The sequence below is a fragment of the Octopus bimaculoides genome, chromosome 2 (genome assembly GCF_001194135.2).
Source record: "Octopus bimaculoides isolate UCB-OBI-ISO-001 chromosome 2, ASM119413v2, whole genome shotgun sequence".
NCBI lineage: Eukaryota > Metazoa > Mollusca > Cephalopoda > Octopoda > Octopodidae > Octopus > Octopus bimaculoides.
The window spans coordinates 191,254,627-191,274,932 of NC_068982.1; the positions used below are offsets into that span (position 1 = coordinate 191,254,627).

General features: G+C 36.7%; 2 protein-coding genes across 5 annotated transcripts in view; one reads left to right on the forward strand and one right to left on the reverse strand.

The window, feature by feature from the left end:
* LOC106871095 (lipopolysaccharide-induced tumor necrosis factor-alpha factor homolog) overlaps positions 1-19,860 on the forward strand; it is a 50,552-nt gene extending 30,692 nt beyond the window's left edge. For 2 of the 4 annotated variants that reach the window (XM_014917393.2, XM_014917395.2), the window contains 3 exons: positions 7,810-7,836; positions 11,261-11,429; positions 12,814-19,860. In XM_014917393.2, coding sequence (XP_014772879.1) covers positions 7,810-7,836; positions 11,261-11,429; positions 12,814-12,922 — 305 coding nt within the window. In that variant the 3' untranslated portion in view covers positions 12,923-19,860. Of the gene's footprint in view, positions 1-2,819; positions 2,838-7,809; positions 7,837-11,260; positions 11,430-12,813 lie in introns of all 4 variants that reach the window. The other 2 variants (XM_014917392.2, XM_052965823.1) reach the window with 2 other exon arrangements.
* Positions 16,836-20,306, reverse strand: part of LOC106871088 (tyrosine-protein phosphatase non-receptor type 13) — a 217,697-nt gene continuing 214,226 nt past the window's right edge. Inside the window, exon 16 of the mRNA XM_052965917.1 lies at positions 16,836-16,883. Coding sequence (XP_052821877.1) covers positions 16,836-16,883 — 48 coding nt within the window. The remainder of the gene's footprint in view (positions 16,884-20,306) is intronic.

Consider the following 20,306-nt stretch of genomic DNA (forward strand, 5'->3'; position numbering starts at 1 on the left):
TTTTTTTTTTTTTTGTTATTTTAAATATCTTACATTCATTGGTACCAACTAAAACCATTGGTTGTACAAAATGGTTGACTTTCAGCTGAAAGCAGTAATAGACATTGTTTTCAGGAATATTAAAAAAAGCAAATTCAAAGACTCTTTTTCACATGGACAGAAATGGGTGCATAAGTTTTTAAGCATTTACTGCATTCCATTCAATATTCACTGCTGGCTAGTAACAGTTTACTGTAAGATGTTTGATATTCATTGATAACTGTCAAACATTCACTGCTGAATGTTAGATATTCACCATTGGCTAATAAATGTTCTCTGCAGTCTATTTGATATTCACTGTCGTTTTGTAAATATTTACTACTGAATATTTAACTAAATATTGTAAATGCTAACAAAATGGTCTGACCTTATGTGGACCCTAATACAGGACTTTTCAAACGGTGCTCTGAAAATAAAATAATTATATTTAAAAAATACACAAATAAATTTTACGTGTTGTTTTGTCTGACCTTGATCATTGCCAGAGCAGCTGTCTGGCTTCTGTGCCGGTGACACGTAAATAGCACCATTTGAGCGTGATTGTTACCAGCGTCGCCTTCCTGGCACTTGTGCCGGTGACACATGAAAAAACATTTGAGCGAGGTCGTTGCCAGTGCCGCTGGACTGGCTCCTGTGCAGGTGGCACGTAAAAAACACCATTTTGAGCGTGGCTGTTGCCAGTACCGCATGACTGGCCCTTGTGCCGGTGGCACATAAAAAAGCACCCAGTACACTCTGTAAAGTGGTTGGCATTAGGAAGGGCATCCAGCTGTAGAAACTCTGCCAGATCAGATTGGAGCCTGGTGCAGCCATCTGGTTCACCACTCCTCAGTCAAAACGTCCAACCCATGCTAGCATGGAAAGCGGACGTTAAATGATGATGATGATGTTTTCATAATTATACTTTGGGTAAAAAAATTATTTTAAAATTTATTAATTAAACTAGATAAATCACCCCCTGCCCTCCTTTTTTTTTAGTATATTACCAAAACCCTGTATAAATGTTTGACTTTTTTTTCACAAAGTGCTCTAAAATACTTTTTCTGTTTGCTCTAACGTTTGAGATTAACTGCACTAACATGACACAGTGTTCTTACAACATGTAGTTATAACATGTAGTAACAACATGATGCAATTACATGATGTAAAATGAAGAAGAAAGTCCATATTCTTTCAATCTATTTGGAAGCTACATGTTAAGAGATTTTCTCTTTTCAAAGAGCTGTGTATGGTGTGCATGCATTTGTGTGTGTGCTTGTATGCATCCCCCTGTGTGTGTGTGTATGTGTGTGTGTGTGTGTGTGTGTGTGTGTACATTTTGCATTTGCCTCAATGTGGAACAAGATGGTTTCTTTATCCAAATTTAGTCTTTTTTTTCAGATTGTTTTCTTCATAATATTTTTGCTTCTCTTTTATATGGAAACGGTTTCAGTGGAGAAGAGATGACCAACACAAATAACTTGAACTGACATCTGGTCAGTGAGTCTGCTAGAAACAGTAGCCAAATCTTCTTCTCAATATTCTAAAAACTTTAAAACAAATTTAGGAAAGAAAATACTTATTGCAAGATTTGGAAAAAGTAAAAAATGGAATGGTCATGGAAGGGAGATCTGGGATCATAGATCTTATCAATTACAACAGATCAGTAAAATAACTTATTTCCCTTTCTTCAAACTTTTCTGTTACTCTCACCAATTGACTTTGAAAACCAGGGCCACCCCAATCAACATTGTCTGTATTGGGCTAACCTAAGCTAGGTATAGAGACAGGTGGGCTTAAATACAGGTGTGTGATGTATTAAGTCAAAGTGTGCTGTGTCCTGTTAAAAGCACCAATCCTTATCTTGGCACCGAAATAAAGCAATCAATTTTTAGGTGGTGGCTGCTTGAGAAACTGTAAGTATCTTTTTTTCTAATTCTCAGTCATAGTCAGACGTTGAGGAGAGAGGACAGGTCACTGAGAAGGTCAGGAATAGCAACAAATAAGACTTGAACTAACGACCAATTGATTGTTTAAGCAGCACATTGGCCCTTTAGCATTTAGATTTCTTTGCCAAATGTAAGACTTATTTCTTCATGTTGTTTTGAATTGATCACACATTAACTTGTAACTTCAAGATTTCAATGGTGTGTTTTTAGAATGACATTGTAGGGTAGATGTGAGAGGTTGAAGCTGGACAGTTTTTACATAAAACTGGTAGAATATTTGGGCTGGATATGACCAGATTAAATGCTAAAGGTTGAAACAAATGATTGAGTTAATTAGTTTGATATTTAATACAGCATTGCCCTCCATCAGAATCTGAGTACCTCAGCCAGTGTCCAACAAACTCCTCTCATCTTTCTGCCACCTCTTTAGTCAACTATGACCCAACATGACACACAATCTCATTTCTCTATCTTCTGAAAATTTGAGACCTTGTATGAAGGGGAGACAGAGATATTTCTACTGCTACCGTTAATCATAATTCTGGAACCATTTGATCATAACTCTTTTGTTACCATATTTCTGTTGAAATGCACTGCTTTTGTTTCAATTAATTCTGAAAATAATGAAGAACTTACTAAAATAAATTTGCCATTATTAAATGAACATTTAGAATTTTAGCATTAAATTTTCATGCAAGGTTTTAATTTATTTAAAACAGAAAACCTGATCTTGGGCATCTTGGTATCAAACGAGTTAATCTGTTGACATCCTTGCATGAATTTGCATATTAATCATTTTGCTTTTAGTCTCAATGAAATTAATGAAATTTTAACAAATTTGTTACCCAACAGCCTGGGCACCCCCTCCAGGTAAGTCCTTCTGTGCATGGACTTCATTGCAGATTTTTTTTTTTATCACCCCGTGATTGTGATTGTTTCCTTTGTATACCAATAGTATTGATGTATTGATCACATTGCATGTTCCTCTGGTGAACATTCAATAATACTCCATCTGTTGTTTGTCACTTCTCCTTATTTTAATCATCTCATGTTGTGAAGCCGTCAATGATACAACAAAAGAATATTTTACTCACTTTTCTTCCTGCATCTTCATTGATTCATGCCTTACACAAACACACACACACACACAAATGCTGAACAGTGAGAAGGAGTGCTCAATACAGCATTGGTGGATAGATATTATTTATTTATGGGTTATCAAGGCTACCAATAGTTTCATGTAAACAAATCTTCACAATTGTTCAAGCATGCTACGTGGGAACATTGGTACTCCTCCCCACTTTGGATTCCCATCCAAAATAAAGATGAGTACCAACACTTCCATGTGGTATGCTTGAACCATTATGAGGATTTCTTTACATGAAAGCCTCAGTAGCCTTATCAACCCCCAAACGAAGAATAGTATCCCATCAATGTGGTGTTGAGCACTCCTTCCCACTGTTCAGTATTTGTGTGTGTTCTAGTTCCACTTCTTTAGTTGATTGTAGGTTTAGGCTGTTTATGCACTTGAAGAGTGAATTGCAAAAATGAAATGCAGCATCCCAAAATATTTGGTTTACTCTGGCAATTCTATTCTACATAAAAAGGAGAACGAATTGTAAAATCTGTGTAGACATGTATTTAGTTCACTCCTGGTTGTCGTTGTTTTCTGTTGATTTCTTTCATCAACCCACCTCCACCTCCTGCATCATTGTGTTTCCTTTGTTTCTCCCCCTCCTCACTTCTCCAGTATGTTACCTGCTGTAGTATCTGTTGTAGTACAGTGGTAGTAGTTTATATAAAGAAACAGTTTGTGACACAAAGCTAGAAATCACCCATCAGTGTTTTTCTTTTACGCATTTTGAACATCTATTATTGTTGTTGTTATTATTGTTATTATTATTATTATTATTATTATTATTATTATTATGAAAGACTCGAATAGTTCTCACTTACCAGTTATTCTTTACTCGAAAGCAGGCAACAACAAATCCTCAAAGGTTTCAAGTAGTGCCTTCTTCTCCTCTGACTCAAAGAGACAATATTCTCCTTAGAATGTGAGCTGTACCCAACAATACTGTCTTCTGGATCACCTTTATTATTATTATTATTATTATTATTATTATTATTATTATTACTATTACTATTATTATTATTATTATTATTATTACTATTACTATTATTATTAATAACAAATTGCAGGTTTCAAGTGTTGAAAGTATCTTTATTATACAAATGTTTTATTTCCTGTTGTTGTACATCAAACATTATATTTATCTCTCTTGATATATCTAATGACATGGTTGTCTCTCACTTTTTAATGTTATTTCAAAAAATAAATTACTTTCTTTCCCATAATGGTTCTGAAAATAACTCTTTCATCAGGAATCTCCAATTCATTTTCAGAAACAACACAAAATAACAAAGATATTTGAGGTTTTGTGGGATTTTTTTCTCTCCAAAATCTTCAAAGAAGAAAACCATCTTTTTTGGTTCCGTAGTCTTTTAGACTTAACAGTTTCTAACTGCATTTCAATCTTAGAAAAAAACAACTGTTGTCTTGAAGAGTTGAAAGCTCATTTAAACATATTAACGAGTTAAAATATTGATTAGTTAGTTGGTCAAGATTTAGATTAATCAATAACTGTACAGCATGACCAGTATTATGTTGTAGTTTCACTAAAAATGGCAAACTGGCAGAACTATGAACACACTCAGCAAAATGTTTGATGGTATGTCTTCTGGTTCTTTACGTTGTGAGTTCAGTTCTGGTGAGGATCACTTTGCTTTTCATCCTTTCAGGGTCAATAAGTACCAGTTGATTGCTGGGGATGGAGGGGGGGGGGCTCAGTGTAATCGACTTATCCCCCACTCTGCCCCTAAATTGCTGGCCTTGTGCCAAAGGGTGAAACCATTATTATAGTTTCATTCAGTAAATAATGTTTATTGGAAATAATCTGGGATTTCTTTAACCCTTTAGCATTCAGATTACTTTGTCGAGTGTAATCCTTATTAATTCCCGTTGTTTTGAATTAATTGTGCATTATTTGGTACCTTTGAGATTTCAGTGATATAATCGATGATTTATAGAATGACATTGTGGGGTAGGTGTGAGAGGACAGATCTGGCCAGTTTGAACAAAAAAAAGAAAAACATTTAGGACAGATATGACCAGTTTGAATGCTTTAGGGTTAAAAAAAAAAATAGATAAAACAAATAAAAGCAAGGCTGTGTTGTTAAGAAGCTTACTTTGGAACCACATGACTTCAGGTTCAACCCCACTACACAGCACTTTGGTAAGTGTCTTCTACTGTAACCCTGGGCCAACCAATTCTTTCTGAGTGGATATAGTTGATGGAAACTACTTGTGTGTGTGTGTGTGTGTGCCTTTGTATTTGTCTTCCACCACCACTTGACAACTGCTGTTGGTTTGTTTATGTCCTTATAACTTAGCAGTTCAGCAAAATCCTGAAAGAGCATTTTCTAAACTTCCATATTAGAGAAGATTTTAATGCATGAATTGGTGGCTACTGTCAGCTTCCAAAAGTACCATCTTTGAAATCACAAGCAAAAACACTCTACTGTGCCAGTCTAATATTTAGGGATCCTCAGCCTTTCAACTGCTTTTCTAAAGAAATCAGAAATATATAAATGTGCTGTGCGTGAGAAGACCCGGCAAGCCAAGTAAGATCGTTGCCAGTGCCCCTGGACTGGCTCTTGTGCGGGTGGCACATGAGATGCACCATTTTGAGCGTGGCCGTTGCCAGTACCGCCTGACTGGCTCCTGTAGGATTTTCGAGTGAGATCGTTGCCAGTGCCCCTGGACTGGCTTGTGCGGGTGGCACATAAAAGACACCATTTCGAGCGTGGCCGTTTTCGTGCGGGTGACACGTAAAAGCACCCACTACACTCTCTGAGTGGTTGGCATTAGGAAGGGCATCCAGCTGTAGAAACTCTGCCAAATTAGATTGGAGCCTGGTGTTGCCATCCGGTTTCACCAGTCCTCAGTCAAATCGTCCAACCCATGCTAGCATGGAAAGCGGACGTTAAACGACGATGATGATGATGATGATGATAAAAAAACTCTACTGAAACATTAAAAAAACAACATTGGATAAACTCCTAATGATGATACCAGACCAGCCAAGCATACAAGGATACACTCGGGGAAGATCAGCTTCTACAGACTCAATCATAGACCAACTTCGTGCCATAAAGTGGCAACAAAACTGTTAGAAAATAAAGGCAGTGCTCCAGCATGGTCGTAGTCTTACAGCTGATGTGGTTGGGAAGCAAACTTCTTACCACACAGCTGCCTAGATGCTGTATAACTCCTTGGGAAAGGTTAAAAGAGCGGAAAGGAAGCAGCTAGAAGTGCCCAGGACACGGAATGGAACCCGTATCAACAACAATAAACAGCTCCTACAACCCTTCATCATTGTTTCTGTGGAGTTAAATTACCAAACTACTTAATCTTCTTCATCATCATCATCATTTACATGTACTTCTATTATTCCTGATGTAAAGAATGGTTATATTGTTCCTGTTGTCGTTAAGGTCATTCCTTTCTCCTTGTCTTGACATCAGAGGATGCCTGTAAACAAGCACCACCGTCCTAAAAGTGTAAACCATCTCTGACCACAGGAAGGAAATGTTACCTTTGTTTGGATGCAGGTGAGGATTGGGGATAGAAACGGTGTCTGGCCATAGAGAATCTGCCTCAACAAATTCCATCTGACCCATGCCAGCATGGAAAAGTGGACGTTAAATGATGATGGTGCACTCATACCAGTGCCACGTGGGTAGCACTCATGCTGGTTCCATGTGAAAAGTACCCAGCACACCCTGTAAAATGGTTTAGGGTGGGCGTCCAGCTATAGAAACCATACCAAAACAGATGACTGGAGCCTGGTATGGGCCCTTCCCCACCACTCCCAACCTTTCCACCTCCTGTCAAACCATCCAACCCATGCCAGCATGGAAAACGGGTTAAATGATGAACCTGAACCAACCCACTCCATATGTAAATGTATAGACATTGGTAAATAAATATAGGAGAGAAGGGGTTGAAGATGGGGAAATAAATAAATGGAAAGAGAAACAAATCAACACTCGTACATGAGAAGCCAAAGGGACCCACAACCACATGATGTGAGAAAACTGATCAAGTAATGACTGGGCCAAGCGACATCAATATAACTAGTTGAAGATTTGTACACGTAGACTCTACCGACTTAAAAATCATGCAACATAGGCTTTTTATTGCAAAAATTCACTTCTCTTGTTTTATTCTCTTGTTTTATATTGTGACTGTGATGTTTTGTGTTTCTGAGTGCAAAGGGTTGGTGAAGTGACATGCAGACATGTAAGTAGGCCAAGAGAGGTACAGATATGACATGTATATAGCACAGGAATGCAAGTATGATGTATGTATACCAAAAGTACAGATATTACATATATAGGAGTACAGATATTACATGTATAGGAGTACAGATATTACATATATAGGAGTACAGATATTACATATATAGGAGTACAGATACAATAAACAGGGAACATGCCATACACATACAGGCATTTGGATACAAGACCAACAAAGCTGAATGTAAATTTCAATTTAAATTTCTTTTCCTCGTTAAAGAAACTAATCAAAATCATTCTGATATGAAACCACATTGCCATTTATGAAATTTCTCATTGTAAAAAATTTTAATTAATTTTTCTCGTTATCTTTTTCAAATTTCTAAATTGTAGATGATGATTTTTTAATATTCCAGATATTTTTCTCATAACTGTTGTTGTTGTCATTAATATTGTTATCAAAACTATTTTATATTTGTAGGTTATGGGCCGATGCCAACAGCTCCAGGTAAGTTCACTTCTTCTCTTTCCCTCTCTCTTCTTCCATCCTCACCATCACTCCATGTACAAAGTGTCACAGTCTACCTAAATTCATTCACCAAACAATAAGCAATTTTCTTTTACCAAATGTTAGCCTGACATTCATTAGTCAGGTATCATCCCATTATTCATTAGTCACACCCCCAACAAAACCACCCCGCCCCTGCCCATATTTAGTGTTGGAGAATAACATTTCCAGCAATCTCTTTTTCTCACAAAAGATTCCGAAATCGTATGAACATTCTCTAGATTTCCACCACCACCAAACTCTCTTTTATATTCTCCAATCCCGAGAATATTTTTAGAAACTAAATCCATTCTCCATCATCTCAGATAATTCCATTATTCTTCCTGTCTTCTTTCTACAAGAGCTTTTCAGCTCAACTTTTTATCTTATTTATCATTTTTTTTTTTTTTAATATTTCTTTTTCTCTTCATTGAATTCGAATAGATTAGGGAACCGGTGACCTGTTTATTGTGTGAGAAATCTAAAAATGTGATATTTTAGAATCGTTGTTGTGCTTCAGACATAATTCCTTGTCTTGGCTTCAAAGACTAAAATGGGTTTTATTTCTATTTTTAGGCAGTGTATTATTATTGTGAAGATTTGAAGGACATTTGGTTGTTATTTCTAGCAGGTTGTGAGACTACAGATTAAAAAAGGAAGTTGAAGAATTAGGATGGGGGGAGAAATTCTGTGTCAATGAGAAAGCCTCTAAATGGTCACTTCATCTGCTAGAAATAGCAGACAAATAACATAACTACCTTAAGAAAATTAGGTCAGGCATAGCCGTGTGGTTAAGGAGTTTGCTTCCCAACAAGTGCCAGTAAGGCGACGCTGGTAATGATCACACTCAAATTTGACTAAAAATACCCTGACTCTTTTATGTTCAAACTCACCAGATCTGGTCTCTCACACTGACCCTACAAAGTCATTCTAAAAATAAATCACAACACTGAAATCTCAAAGCTATAAGTTAAAGCATGATTAACTGAAAGCAATGGGGATAATGATTATCTTTGACAAAAGGTTAACGACATCAATAACCTACAGATATAATTCTACCTGTCCATCTGTGATTATAACGAAGCTGTTTGTTAATTAGTTATGAGTAATTTTTACTAAAAGAAAGCAAGTATTAAAGTCTACACTTGTCTATTTATGATTTAATTGAACGGTGGCACTGAAATGTCTGCAAGTCTTCCTGAATTTCACTAGAAATTCCTGAATGAAGAATTCTCATTGCTAAATGGTTCATCAATTCTAAAATCTGCTGAGATTTCTATCAGAAAAGTAAACAGTTTTGTAAGAATTTTAAGGAGTTGCCATTTGCACCAGTTGAGTTGTATGCCAACACTCCACCACCTCCATCACCTCCACACACACAAAGAGGAAGTCCCCTAAAGAGATAACTTTTGTTGTTTACTGATGAAGATCAAAACTAAACAAGAAAATAGGTGAAACTAATTAACATTTAATTGCTATTAAGGTTTAATTCTTGATTATAATGTCAGAAATCTTTTAGAGAGAGAGAGAGAGAGAAGTAAATGCTTTTATTCTCTCTCTCTTCTTTTCTCTCTCATTCTCTCTTTGGAATTTGACTTAGTATACCCCCACCCACATCACTTCCACCCCATCACCACCACCACACTACCACCCACACATGTTGTTTTCTCATTGATTTTCTTTGTTTCTTTCTGCAGATTCTCTTCCTCATCTAATTTTGTTATCATTTCTAATTTTTAATTAATTTTTCTTTTAACTTTAACTTCGATATATTTCCTGTATGTGGATGTAAAACTGTGTGTGTGTGTGTGCATACACACACTCACACACACACACACAAGTGCGAAGTGCTGACATAGCTGTTTGGTCTGGAATTTCAATTCCCATCCGCATTGCTTTGGGTTCTGTCCCACTGCATGTCACCTTGTGTAGGTGTCCAAGTATTCTCTCTGTTTTATGTCCAAGCTGTTAAGATCAGGCCTCTCACACCTACCCTACAATCTCGTTCTTGAACAATCATATCTTTGAAATCTCAGCTATGAGAAAATTGAAAGCCAGTGCCGCCTGACTGTCCCCTGTGCCGGTGGCACATAAAAAGCACCCACTACACTCTTGGAGTGGTTGGCATTAGGAAGGGCATCCAGCTGTAGAAACTTTGTCAGATCAGATTGGAGCCTGGTGCAGCCATCTGGTTCGCCAGTCCTCAGTCAAACTGTCCAACCCATGCCAGCATGGAAAACAGACGTTAAACAATGACGATGATGAGAAAGACTAAGTAATACCTTCGACAGAGTAATCCGAAAGCTAAAGGGTTATGCTTAACCAACCAAAACCTAGAATGGATTTGGTTGGAAACTGAAAGAAGCCTGCGGTATATGCATGTATGGGTATGTTTTTGTATCTCCTTATCTTGACATCTCACAACATTGTAAAAAGGCATCAACATCATACGAGTGATGTCCTTCGTTTCCAATCTTCCATGAAAACATGTCTGGCCTGGAAGAAATATTACTTTGCTTGGAAACAGGTGAGGGTTATCCAGCTCCCTTCCTGCCTCAACCCTCATTCATCATTTAGTAAACTCACACCACTCCTACATCTCTACTCATCCCTTACTTTCTCTGATTCTTGCAACTCCCACCACCACCACCAGCCACCCTTCCTGTTCTTATACTCCCCCACCCTGACTCTCTCTCTCTCTCTCTCTCTCTCTCTCTCTCTCTCTCTCTATCATCATCATCATCATCATCATCATCATCATCAACATTATTTCTCTTTCCAGCACTACACACATCACTTCTGTCCATTTTTCTATAATGCGAGTAGCCATGTAGCTCCTTCACAGCAAGAAACCTGTTCATTTCTGGCCCCTTCTCTCATCTCCACAAAGCTGCCTCTCTCTCAACTGTAGCCCCACTCCTTCAAAGGGGTTCTTAGTACTGCAAGCTGCATGGAAATCTCACTGGTGCTGTAAACAAAGCACCCACTACACTCTTTAAAGTGATTGGCCCTAGAAAGGACATTCAGCTGTGAAAACTATGTCAAAGGAGACCTTGGAACTTGGTACAGTCCTCTGACTTGTTGGATGCTGTCAAATCATCCAGTTCCTGAAAGATGATAATGCATATAAGTATAGATACATATGCAAGGTACCTTTTATTTAAGTACCTAATTCAACTGAATTCTGAGTGTGAAAAGATGTTTCCAAAAGTCATTGGGGCTGTGTTGTCTTTTTCTTTGATTCTGTAAGCATGTTCATGAATGTTTGGTTTATGAAATTCAAAAAGGTGGCCAAGGTTTTTGTTAGGAAGATGGTGAATAATCTTGTGCCATCTTCTCACCCCAAATGATACTTACTTCTTCAATTGCTACTCTTTGATTGCAGTGCTCCCACAGACGACCGTTGTCATCCAGCAACACCCACAGATTTTGCATTTTGGTGAATCCTCCGTACAAACTCGTTGTCCCAAGTGTAATGCTGACATCATGACAAGTATTCATTATGAAACTGGGAACCTAAGCTGGGTCATTTGCCTCCTCCTCAGTTTCTTTGCGTAAGTCAAAAAATAGAAACAAGAAGCAATTTCTTTCTTTTCTGTCCAATATTGATCTTCATTTAAAACTGAAGTGATGGGGAAATCCGCCGGGAAAGCAGATGCACAAGAGTTAGTGTATTACTGGTATATAGGCTGTGTGAGGAGAAGCTTTGCTTCCCAGCCACATGGCTCTAGGTTCAGTCCCACTGTGTGGCTCCTCGGACAAGTGTCTTCTGCTATAACCTTGGGCTGTCCAAAGCCTTCGGAGTAAGTTTGGTTGATGGAAACTGAAAGCAGCCTCTTTGTGTGTGTTTTCCACTACTTCTTGACAGCTGGTTTACATTTCAGTAACTTAGTGGTTCATCAAAAGACACCAATGAAATAAGTACCAGGTTTAAAACAAACAAGTACTGGGGTCAATTCATTCAACTAAAGTTTCAAGGCGGTGCCCCAGCATGTCCACAGTCTGACTGAAACAAACAAAAGATAGCTGTACCCTAAATAGGGTCCACCTGGAATTCACTGATATGTTGTCAAAAACGTGTGGGTGAGAAAGAGAAAGAGAGAATATGTACACACACACCCATGCCTATATTCATACCTATTTTCCACTGCATTAATCCCTTTGAGAAAGGCTTGAATATCACAACATCCTTATTCACTTTTGCCACCTCCGTCTATAAAAAGTAAAACCTGGATTTATTAACAAACCTTAGCACAAGCATGAACATCACAACAGCTACTTCACACCACTAGAACTCAATACAGTTGATTGTCCAGTGATAGTGTTTGATTAAATCTATTTTATAAAACCTTTTCTGAAATGTTTTAATGTCTAGGCTTAGCTTCTTGTTAAAATTATCGTTTTTCACATTATTGACCTCATCTTTTGAGATAAAACTATAATTTTTGATATTCTATGTGTGGATATGGGCATGGTGCCAGACTGACCGAACCCACCTGATAAAGATTGAAGATCAAACTGATTGACATGCAGTGTGGATGTTAAAATAGTCTTCATTTGTAAAGATAACGTTTAACCCTTATTCTGTTTCTGTTGACCGATGCTACCTTTGTTTCAATTAATTTTGAAAATAATGAAGAATTTAGTAAAATAACTTTGTCATTTTTAAGCTGTCGTTTGAAACGTAAATTAATATAAAATTTTAATGGGAAGTTTTAATTAAGATCCCTTTAAAACAGGAAACTTGTATCATAGAAACAATAACGGTCTGAGGCAGGTTGGTGTGCAAAGGCTTAATTAATGCTTCAAACCATTATAATATTATTAATTAAAACAATTATATTATTATTAATTAAAACAATAATATTTAGTAATTTTAAAATCTCATTCTTACTTTATTTTGTTGTTTATTTGTATTTTTCTTCTTTTCTTTTCCAGTTGTATTTGTGGCTGTTGCTTAATTCCATTCTGCATGGATAGTACCAAAGACATTGTCCACACATGTCCAAACTGTTCTCATTTTATCGGCCGTTATTCACGCCTCTGAGATACCACCATACATATATATATATATATATATATATATATATATATATATACCAAAAGGAACAAAAGATAAAACCTGAAATTATTCCAAAAACTCAAGTGGTCAGTTAAAACCGACCGATAGGTTTAGGATATCCTGTGACAAATTACTGGCACTTCTTTCTTCCTGCAGCTGTTCCCATCCAAGTCTTCTTCCTCTTCTTCATGCTGTCGTCTCTCCATATTCAATGTCTGCCTTACATTATTTATTTAGACTTTCTGTTTATTTTTTATTTGTAACAGTCTCTCTCTCTCTCTCTCTCAAAACAATAGTTGGTGTGTGGTAGCAGGGAACACTTGCCCTAAAGATCATGCCCTACAATTACTAAACTTGACACTAATCCTTAGCCCTATTAACCCAGCTGTTCCCTATGCTCCAGCTTGGGCAACTTAGTGTTACTAACCTTTACCATACTCAAACTAAATTGTATACATAAACACATACACACTCATTAATACAGTAATTAATCTTCAGTAGGGAGACAAATATTTGTTAACTCACTAATGAATCATACAACTAATGATTGTGTTATGCAAATGAAGGGCTCTGATCCATTTTCCAGTTGCAGTTCACCTGGAAAAACCTATGTGTGTGTTTATGTGTGTATATAGATAGATAGATGGATGATAGAGAGATATAGAGAGAGAGAGACTCCTAAACAGTATATGTATGTGTATGTATGCATTTATGGTGTATCATATATATAGATAACAACATTCCTTTGTATCGCATGAAACTATATTTCTAAATTTAGCTCCTGTAGATGTAGGGTTTTGATTGTGCTCGTTCATTTACTCTTCTAATTAGGTATAATTTAATGTACATCTCCATGCATAAATACATGTGTATGTGGTGTGTGTATATATATATATATATATATATATATATATATATAATTTAATGTACACAGTATAAAGATAAGGGTTACTAATAGTTTCTTGCTGTGAAGACATGTTTCCAGGCAGGTTTGAGACACATACCTTGTGTCTCTGAGCAACCTTCAACAAACTATTAGCAGCTCCTATCTTTATACTGTGAACTCATTAAATGACATCTCTCACAGAATGGAATACATTTTTTGGTTGATCTTACCATAACAGAACAGTAAACTATACATACACACACATATATATATTTTATTTTTTAAGATCTTTTCTTAGTTGTAGTGCACCTGAGCATTGTATACAACAATTTCCTTCATTATACCATATATATATATATATATTTACACACACACACACACACACCCATGCCAGCATGAAAAACGGACGTTAAACGATGATGATGATGATGATAGTGTTAGGCAAAGAGATGTAATTCATGTTAGCATGAGTTAGAAATGGTCTTTTCTCTTGCGGCTAATTTTGCCGCTTGTTGCAATCCTTTGTCATTTCCTTCAGGAATTTTGCAGAAATGCAGGATATAAAAACCAGATCCTGGAGTGACACAAGACATGCTGACTAATACAGCATTTGTACTTCTTCCTAAAGTACACCAACATAACATAGCTTTTGTTTGCATGTCTTTGATGATTCCTGCCAACAGGGACCACCACCACTAGTTTGGCAGTTCCTGGAATTTGGCTTGCCTGGTTATATTCTTGTGTGCCAGTGGATGCATGTAGTTTAGTAGTTGTATCTACCTCCATGGAAAAGGAAGGTTTGAGTGGTGCAGGGGGTAGGCAAGTTCACTGGAGCATGAAAGAAGAGTGGCATATGGACAGAGGGGAATGGCAAATACAGGGGGGAGACCTGATCAGTTGTGAATATCAACTTCTGGTGAAAGGTAGTGGAAATAGGAGTGAGGTGGGGAGGGGGTGACAGGTTGCAGTGCAGATTATTGGAAGTGTGTAGGTGTGGGGTGCAAGAGAGAGATGCACTGTGCTAGGGTCAGGAGTACAGAGGGGTGGAAACAGGAGGGGACTACCTTTGGCAAAATGAGATGGTATACATGGCTGGGGATGAAATGTGCCGTTCCATTGTCATATAATTACAGCAGATGAGAGAATAATAGTGCCGTAGTCAGAAGAATGATGGAGGGGTGAGTGTTTGGAAGGAAGGAGAATTGTCAGAGACAGATTGGGTGTAGGTGCATAAACAAATGAAATGCTTGTGTGGGTACATATATGCATGCATGTATGTATATATATATATATATATACATACACACACATACATATACACATGCACACATGCCAGTGTCCAATGCATCTCAGCATCATAAAGTGGACATTAAAATGAAGATAATTGTCATTTAGCGTCCACTTTTCCATGTTCGCATGAGTTGGATGGAATTTGTTGAGGCAGATTTTCTGCTGTTGGATACTCTTCCTGTTGCTAACCCTTTATCCATTTCCAAGTAGAGTAATAGTCTTCATGTTTTCATATTAGATTGGAAAAGGACACCACTTGCGTGAGGGTGACATTCGTTTATACCATCATGTGATATCTAGACAATGAGGCAGTAACACACACGCTCACACACACATACACACACATATAATAGCCTTCTGTCAGTTTCTGCCTACCAGACCCACTCACAAGGTTTTGGCCAGCCCAAGGCTGTTGTAGAAGACACTTGCCCAAGGTGCCATGCCATGGGACTGAACTCGAGACCATGTGGTTGGGAGGCAAACTTTTTACATACACATGACCACTGGTACCAGTCAATGAAATGCTTAAGATTTAAATTAATGAAAATGATAATAGAGTTTCTTAACTTTGAGGCACATCTGGTCATGACTTCAAACCTATAATAATTGTGCATTTGGAGAAGACACACAACATATGAAATAATGTTGATCCTGTAAATATGGTAACCTAATTCTTCTTGTAATTTCCAAAGGAACCACAACACAAGGCTAAAGGATTGGACAGTTAACATGGTTGTTGTTCACCCTTTATTTACTATAGGGCAATGTATATAGGGCTTGTTAAGGAATCTAACTTCTAAAATATTGGTCAGAATTATCAACTTTATCTCACTCTCCAGAGACTCTTGGTGGATAAATCAATTGGGCTTACAACCAAAACTCTCAACTCTAAACATGTTGATTGGTGTGTTGCCCATGATTCCCACAGTTAAAATTTTGCCTAAATTCAGATTTGAACTCATTTCTAATGAATTCCCCAAAATCCAAATGAAAAAGGTTGAAGCTTTAAGACAACAACAGTAATTTTATGTTTGTTAGGGATTTGTGAAATTGAGGATTCGTTATTTTTCTTATCACAGATGTGACCTCTGCTGGTTCTCAATTACCCTCACCACTAGGGTACAGTGAAAAGTTCCCTATTCTTATTCTAAAGGATTAAGTCTTGAGCACTTACTAATTATCTAACTGCTGCTACTACTGCTACTATGACAACTACTACTACTGCTACTGCTGCGACTGTCATCCCACTTATTCTATTTCTCCTCGTTCTTGAAATTTTAAGTTCTGATGTTGATAATAATTAGCAAAACAAGGCAATAATCTGACGGAATCGTTAGTGTGCCAAACGAGATGCTTCGAGGCATTTCGTCTGTTTTTGTTCTGAGTTCAAATTCTGCCAAGGTCAGCTTTGCCTTTAATCCTTTCAGGGTCGATGAAATAAAGTGCCAGTTAAGTAGTGAGGTTGATGTATTCAACTATCCCCCCTCCCCCAAATGTCAGGCCTTGGGTGGGGGGCAATAGTTGAAAGGATTATTAGTATTGACAATCCTTATTTTGAAAATACATTCCCTCTCCAATTTTTGGTTGACTCACCCCCCCTCTCTCACCTCCTACCACTCCCCAGTCTCTTGCCAATAACAACACCACTTTCTCTGTATTTCTCAAGAGTCAAAACCCCCCAAAATGTTTGACGCCCCCCTTCACCCCTCTCCCTCACAGCAATTAAACTTCCCCAATTTTCCTATCTATTTTGAGGTTTTCATTTTTTGTGCCGTTTAAATAAACACAATGTATGTATGATGGATACATTGTACAGTGTGTATATAATGTGCAAGGTGTGTACAGTGTACAAAATATCAAAGTGCATTGCTGGCCGACAGGCGTTGTTGTACATAAGTAGAAAGTTACTGTTGTTATTGTTGTATGATGGAACACAAACAAGTCGATTGTTCTGGTTTTTATCTCCTGCACAAAGCATGTGAAGTGGTGGGCTTTATGCAGAGCCCCATCTACTTGCATACATTGTGCTTGTTCAGTTGAAACAAAAATATATCATGGAAACAAAGGAAAATGTGAATTTATTAATGGGGGAGGTGGGAAAAAAATGAGGGCGTTTTGTTTTTTTTTAGTTATATTTTGAACATTAATCTGAGATTCAACTAAAAATACATTTTTATATATTTTAAACTGTGGCTGCTAACACAAATGGGATTTGTTTGTGATTCAATTACACACACATACACACACGTGCGTGTGTGCAGTCGTATTTTACTCGTTAATGCACATTCAGAGATGAGAAGATCTATTGCTGTGGAAATATTTTTGGAAGAAGTTTCTCTTCATGAATAATGTTTGAAGAAAAACAGATTGGGCTACGGATGTCGTTAGTCACATGCATTTCTGCATTATTGCATGGCATCAGCTACAAATACGGAACCCATCCTCTGCTGCCGCATCAGGTAACTAAGAACAAATTTAGTATTTATAATTGGCAAAGCACAACGCAGCAGCCGCAATGCAGGCATCACTTGAGCTGATAGCATCATTCATAACCCAACGTTTCCACAGTAGTGAAAGGGTTTCCTACACCCAAGCGGACATGAACATGTTAAATATGACAGCACATAAACGTGTGTGGTATGTGTGTATTTATTTATATATTTGTGACTATTCACTGCTAGTTTCGAAACTCTTAAACATGGAATGCAGCGGTTTCTTGACGTTGGCCTTTAACTTCATGTTGCTTATTGATTTAATTATTTTAGAATTCTTTACTTCAATAGAAAATTAGAAAAAAATATTCAAATGTTGTTCTTCTTCTCTACCAGTGAAAGCAAAGTAATTTTTTATCACCAATTGTTAAAATTTTAACATATTGTTGAAAAATAGTTACTAAAACAAAATTTTAAAACTGCTGTTATAAACAAACAATTTGTTAAGACTTGTTAATGTTTTTTTTAATTTATTGTATGTCATTAGTTACAGTATGTGTATACACACACACACACACACACATAGAAAATTGGTAAGCTGTTGAAGCAAATAATTTGCAACCTATTTCTTAATTCTTGGTTGCAGCTCTTTCATTTTTGCCACTAATAACTCTTGGAAAGGCATGAATGTCATATAATCCTATTCCTCCTGTTCTATAAATATGTGGCTTACTGCCAAACAAAGACACCAGTAATAAGTCCTTAGAAAGCCGACTGTTTTTACCCAGATTTGCTTCCGTAGTTAAAACCAAATACATTTATATTCGTGTCCGGAAAATTCACCTTAAACATTTCTGCTGTGGGAAATTTTGCTACAAAAGAGGCACACAAGTAGACTGTAAACTAGATAACTCATTTTAAAGAAATTAACTTTCTCTAATTGGTGGGTTAATTGATGAAGTTGCCATTTTAAAGAATCGGTGGGAGGAAGGGGTCAATTATTTTTATGGCACTTTCCTACACCAAAAATGTTTACAGTGAGATTTCCTATAAACCATTTATATTTCACTGCTATTGTCTTTGAGGAAGGCACCACCCTTGATAATATCCAAATTGTTTTTTATTGTAATGGTTCCTGACACAGCCTTAGACCATTATTCATCCATTGAAAGCAATATGACAAATGTCTCTTTTATTGTGGTCAATATGTTGACTATATTTCATTAGCATTAAAGTTGTTTTAATTAACTTTTGTTTACATAATGAATATATTTTCTTTTTTATAACCTTTTCTATAAAAAATATCCTTTAACTGTTTTTTAAAACATTCAAAGTAAAATTATTATTTAAGATTACTTGGTTTTTGTATTTGGTTTGCAAGGATGTGAATTCATGTGACAAAAGAAGTTTTGTTGTGTTTTAGGAGGGTTGTTACACCAATCATAACACATGCACTGGTTCAATATCACTTCTTTATTGTTAGTCAGTTGGTTATATATCTAACCAACTAACTAATTGGTCATTTATTTAATGTGCTGGTTAAACAATCAATCGGCTGTTTCTTGGTCAGTTCTTTTGTCACCGTTTGCAACTTTTTCAGTGACTCAGCAACTTCCCCTCTCGCTCTAAAGTCTGAACCCTTGAAGAGATCACAGATGGCTAATTGACACACAAACACAAATGCAGGCAATCACATAGGTGTACACACACAACCACGCACACACGCACATGCAACACAAACAAACTGTTTGCTCTCACCCTTACTTCCTCTTCTAAGCAAACACATACACACACACAGCCAGACACAAGACCAGTTCTCAGACAGACTTAGAGCAGACCTTGGAGTGAGGGGGAAAGTCAGTGAAAAGGTCGCAGACAGCAACGAAAGAACTTTGACCAAGAAACAGCCGATTGATTGTTTAACCTGCACATTAAACAAACGATCGCTTAGTCAGTTGGTTAGATATATAACCAATTGACTGACAACGAAGATGTGATATTGAACCAGTGCGTGTGTTATTGGCATAATGGCCCTCCCAAGACATAACAATATTATTTATAGTAATACTGTTATTTTAGAAGAATATTAATCTTCATTTAACACATCTGATTTGTAAAATATTTAAAACATTAAAATGGTGAAAAAAAAAATAGAATTTAAGAGAATATTTTGAGTAAGTAAGCCAGATAAGGTGAGAGGAATGGTTTTTGATGAAACACCTTGTATTTTCTGTAATTCTTTTACATTCTTGACTCAAATCTTGCCTCTGTTCACTTTGCATACATCTGGTGCCAATAAAATACTACAATTATTTTATTGGAATTGAGTTCACTGAATAATTATAAGTTTATTTCATGATTTTCCTTTTTTTTTTTTTTTCATTTTCTGCTAATGTTGTTGTTGTTGTTAATGATGATACCTGGCTCTCCATGTGTACTCTTGCAGCAGAGAGGTTAGTCAGATACTTAGGGTGTGTACCTGAGGTGTGTATATATATATATATATATATATTATGGTTATTATTATTAGTTTGTCACCAAATGACTATGAGTCATAAATCACAGTATTTCAACTCTGAATTAATCTAACTCTACTCTATTTCACCAGATGGAGTCCATTTTTCTACTTATTGCACACACATTCATTTAACTGTTTGTTCATTATATATAACTGTTTGAATGAACCTTGAGAAGTGAAAGAAAGTTGCCATGAAACTCTTTATATATATATATATATATATATATATATATATATATATAT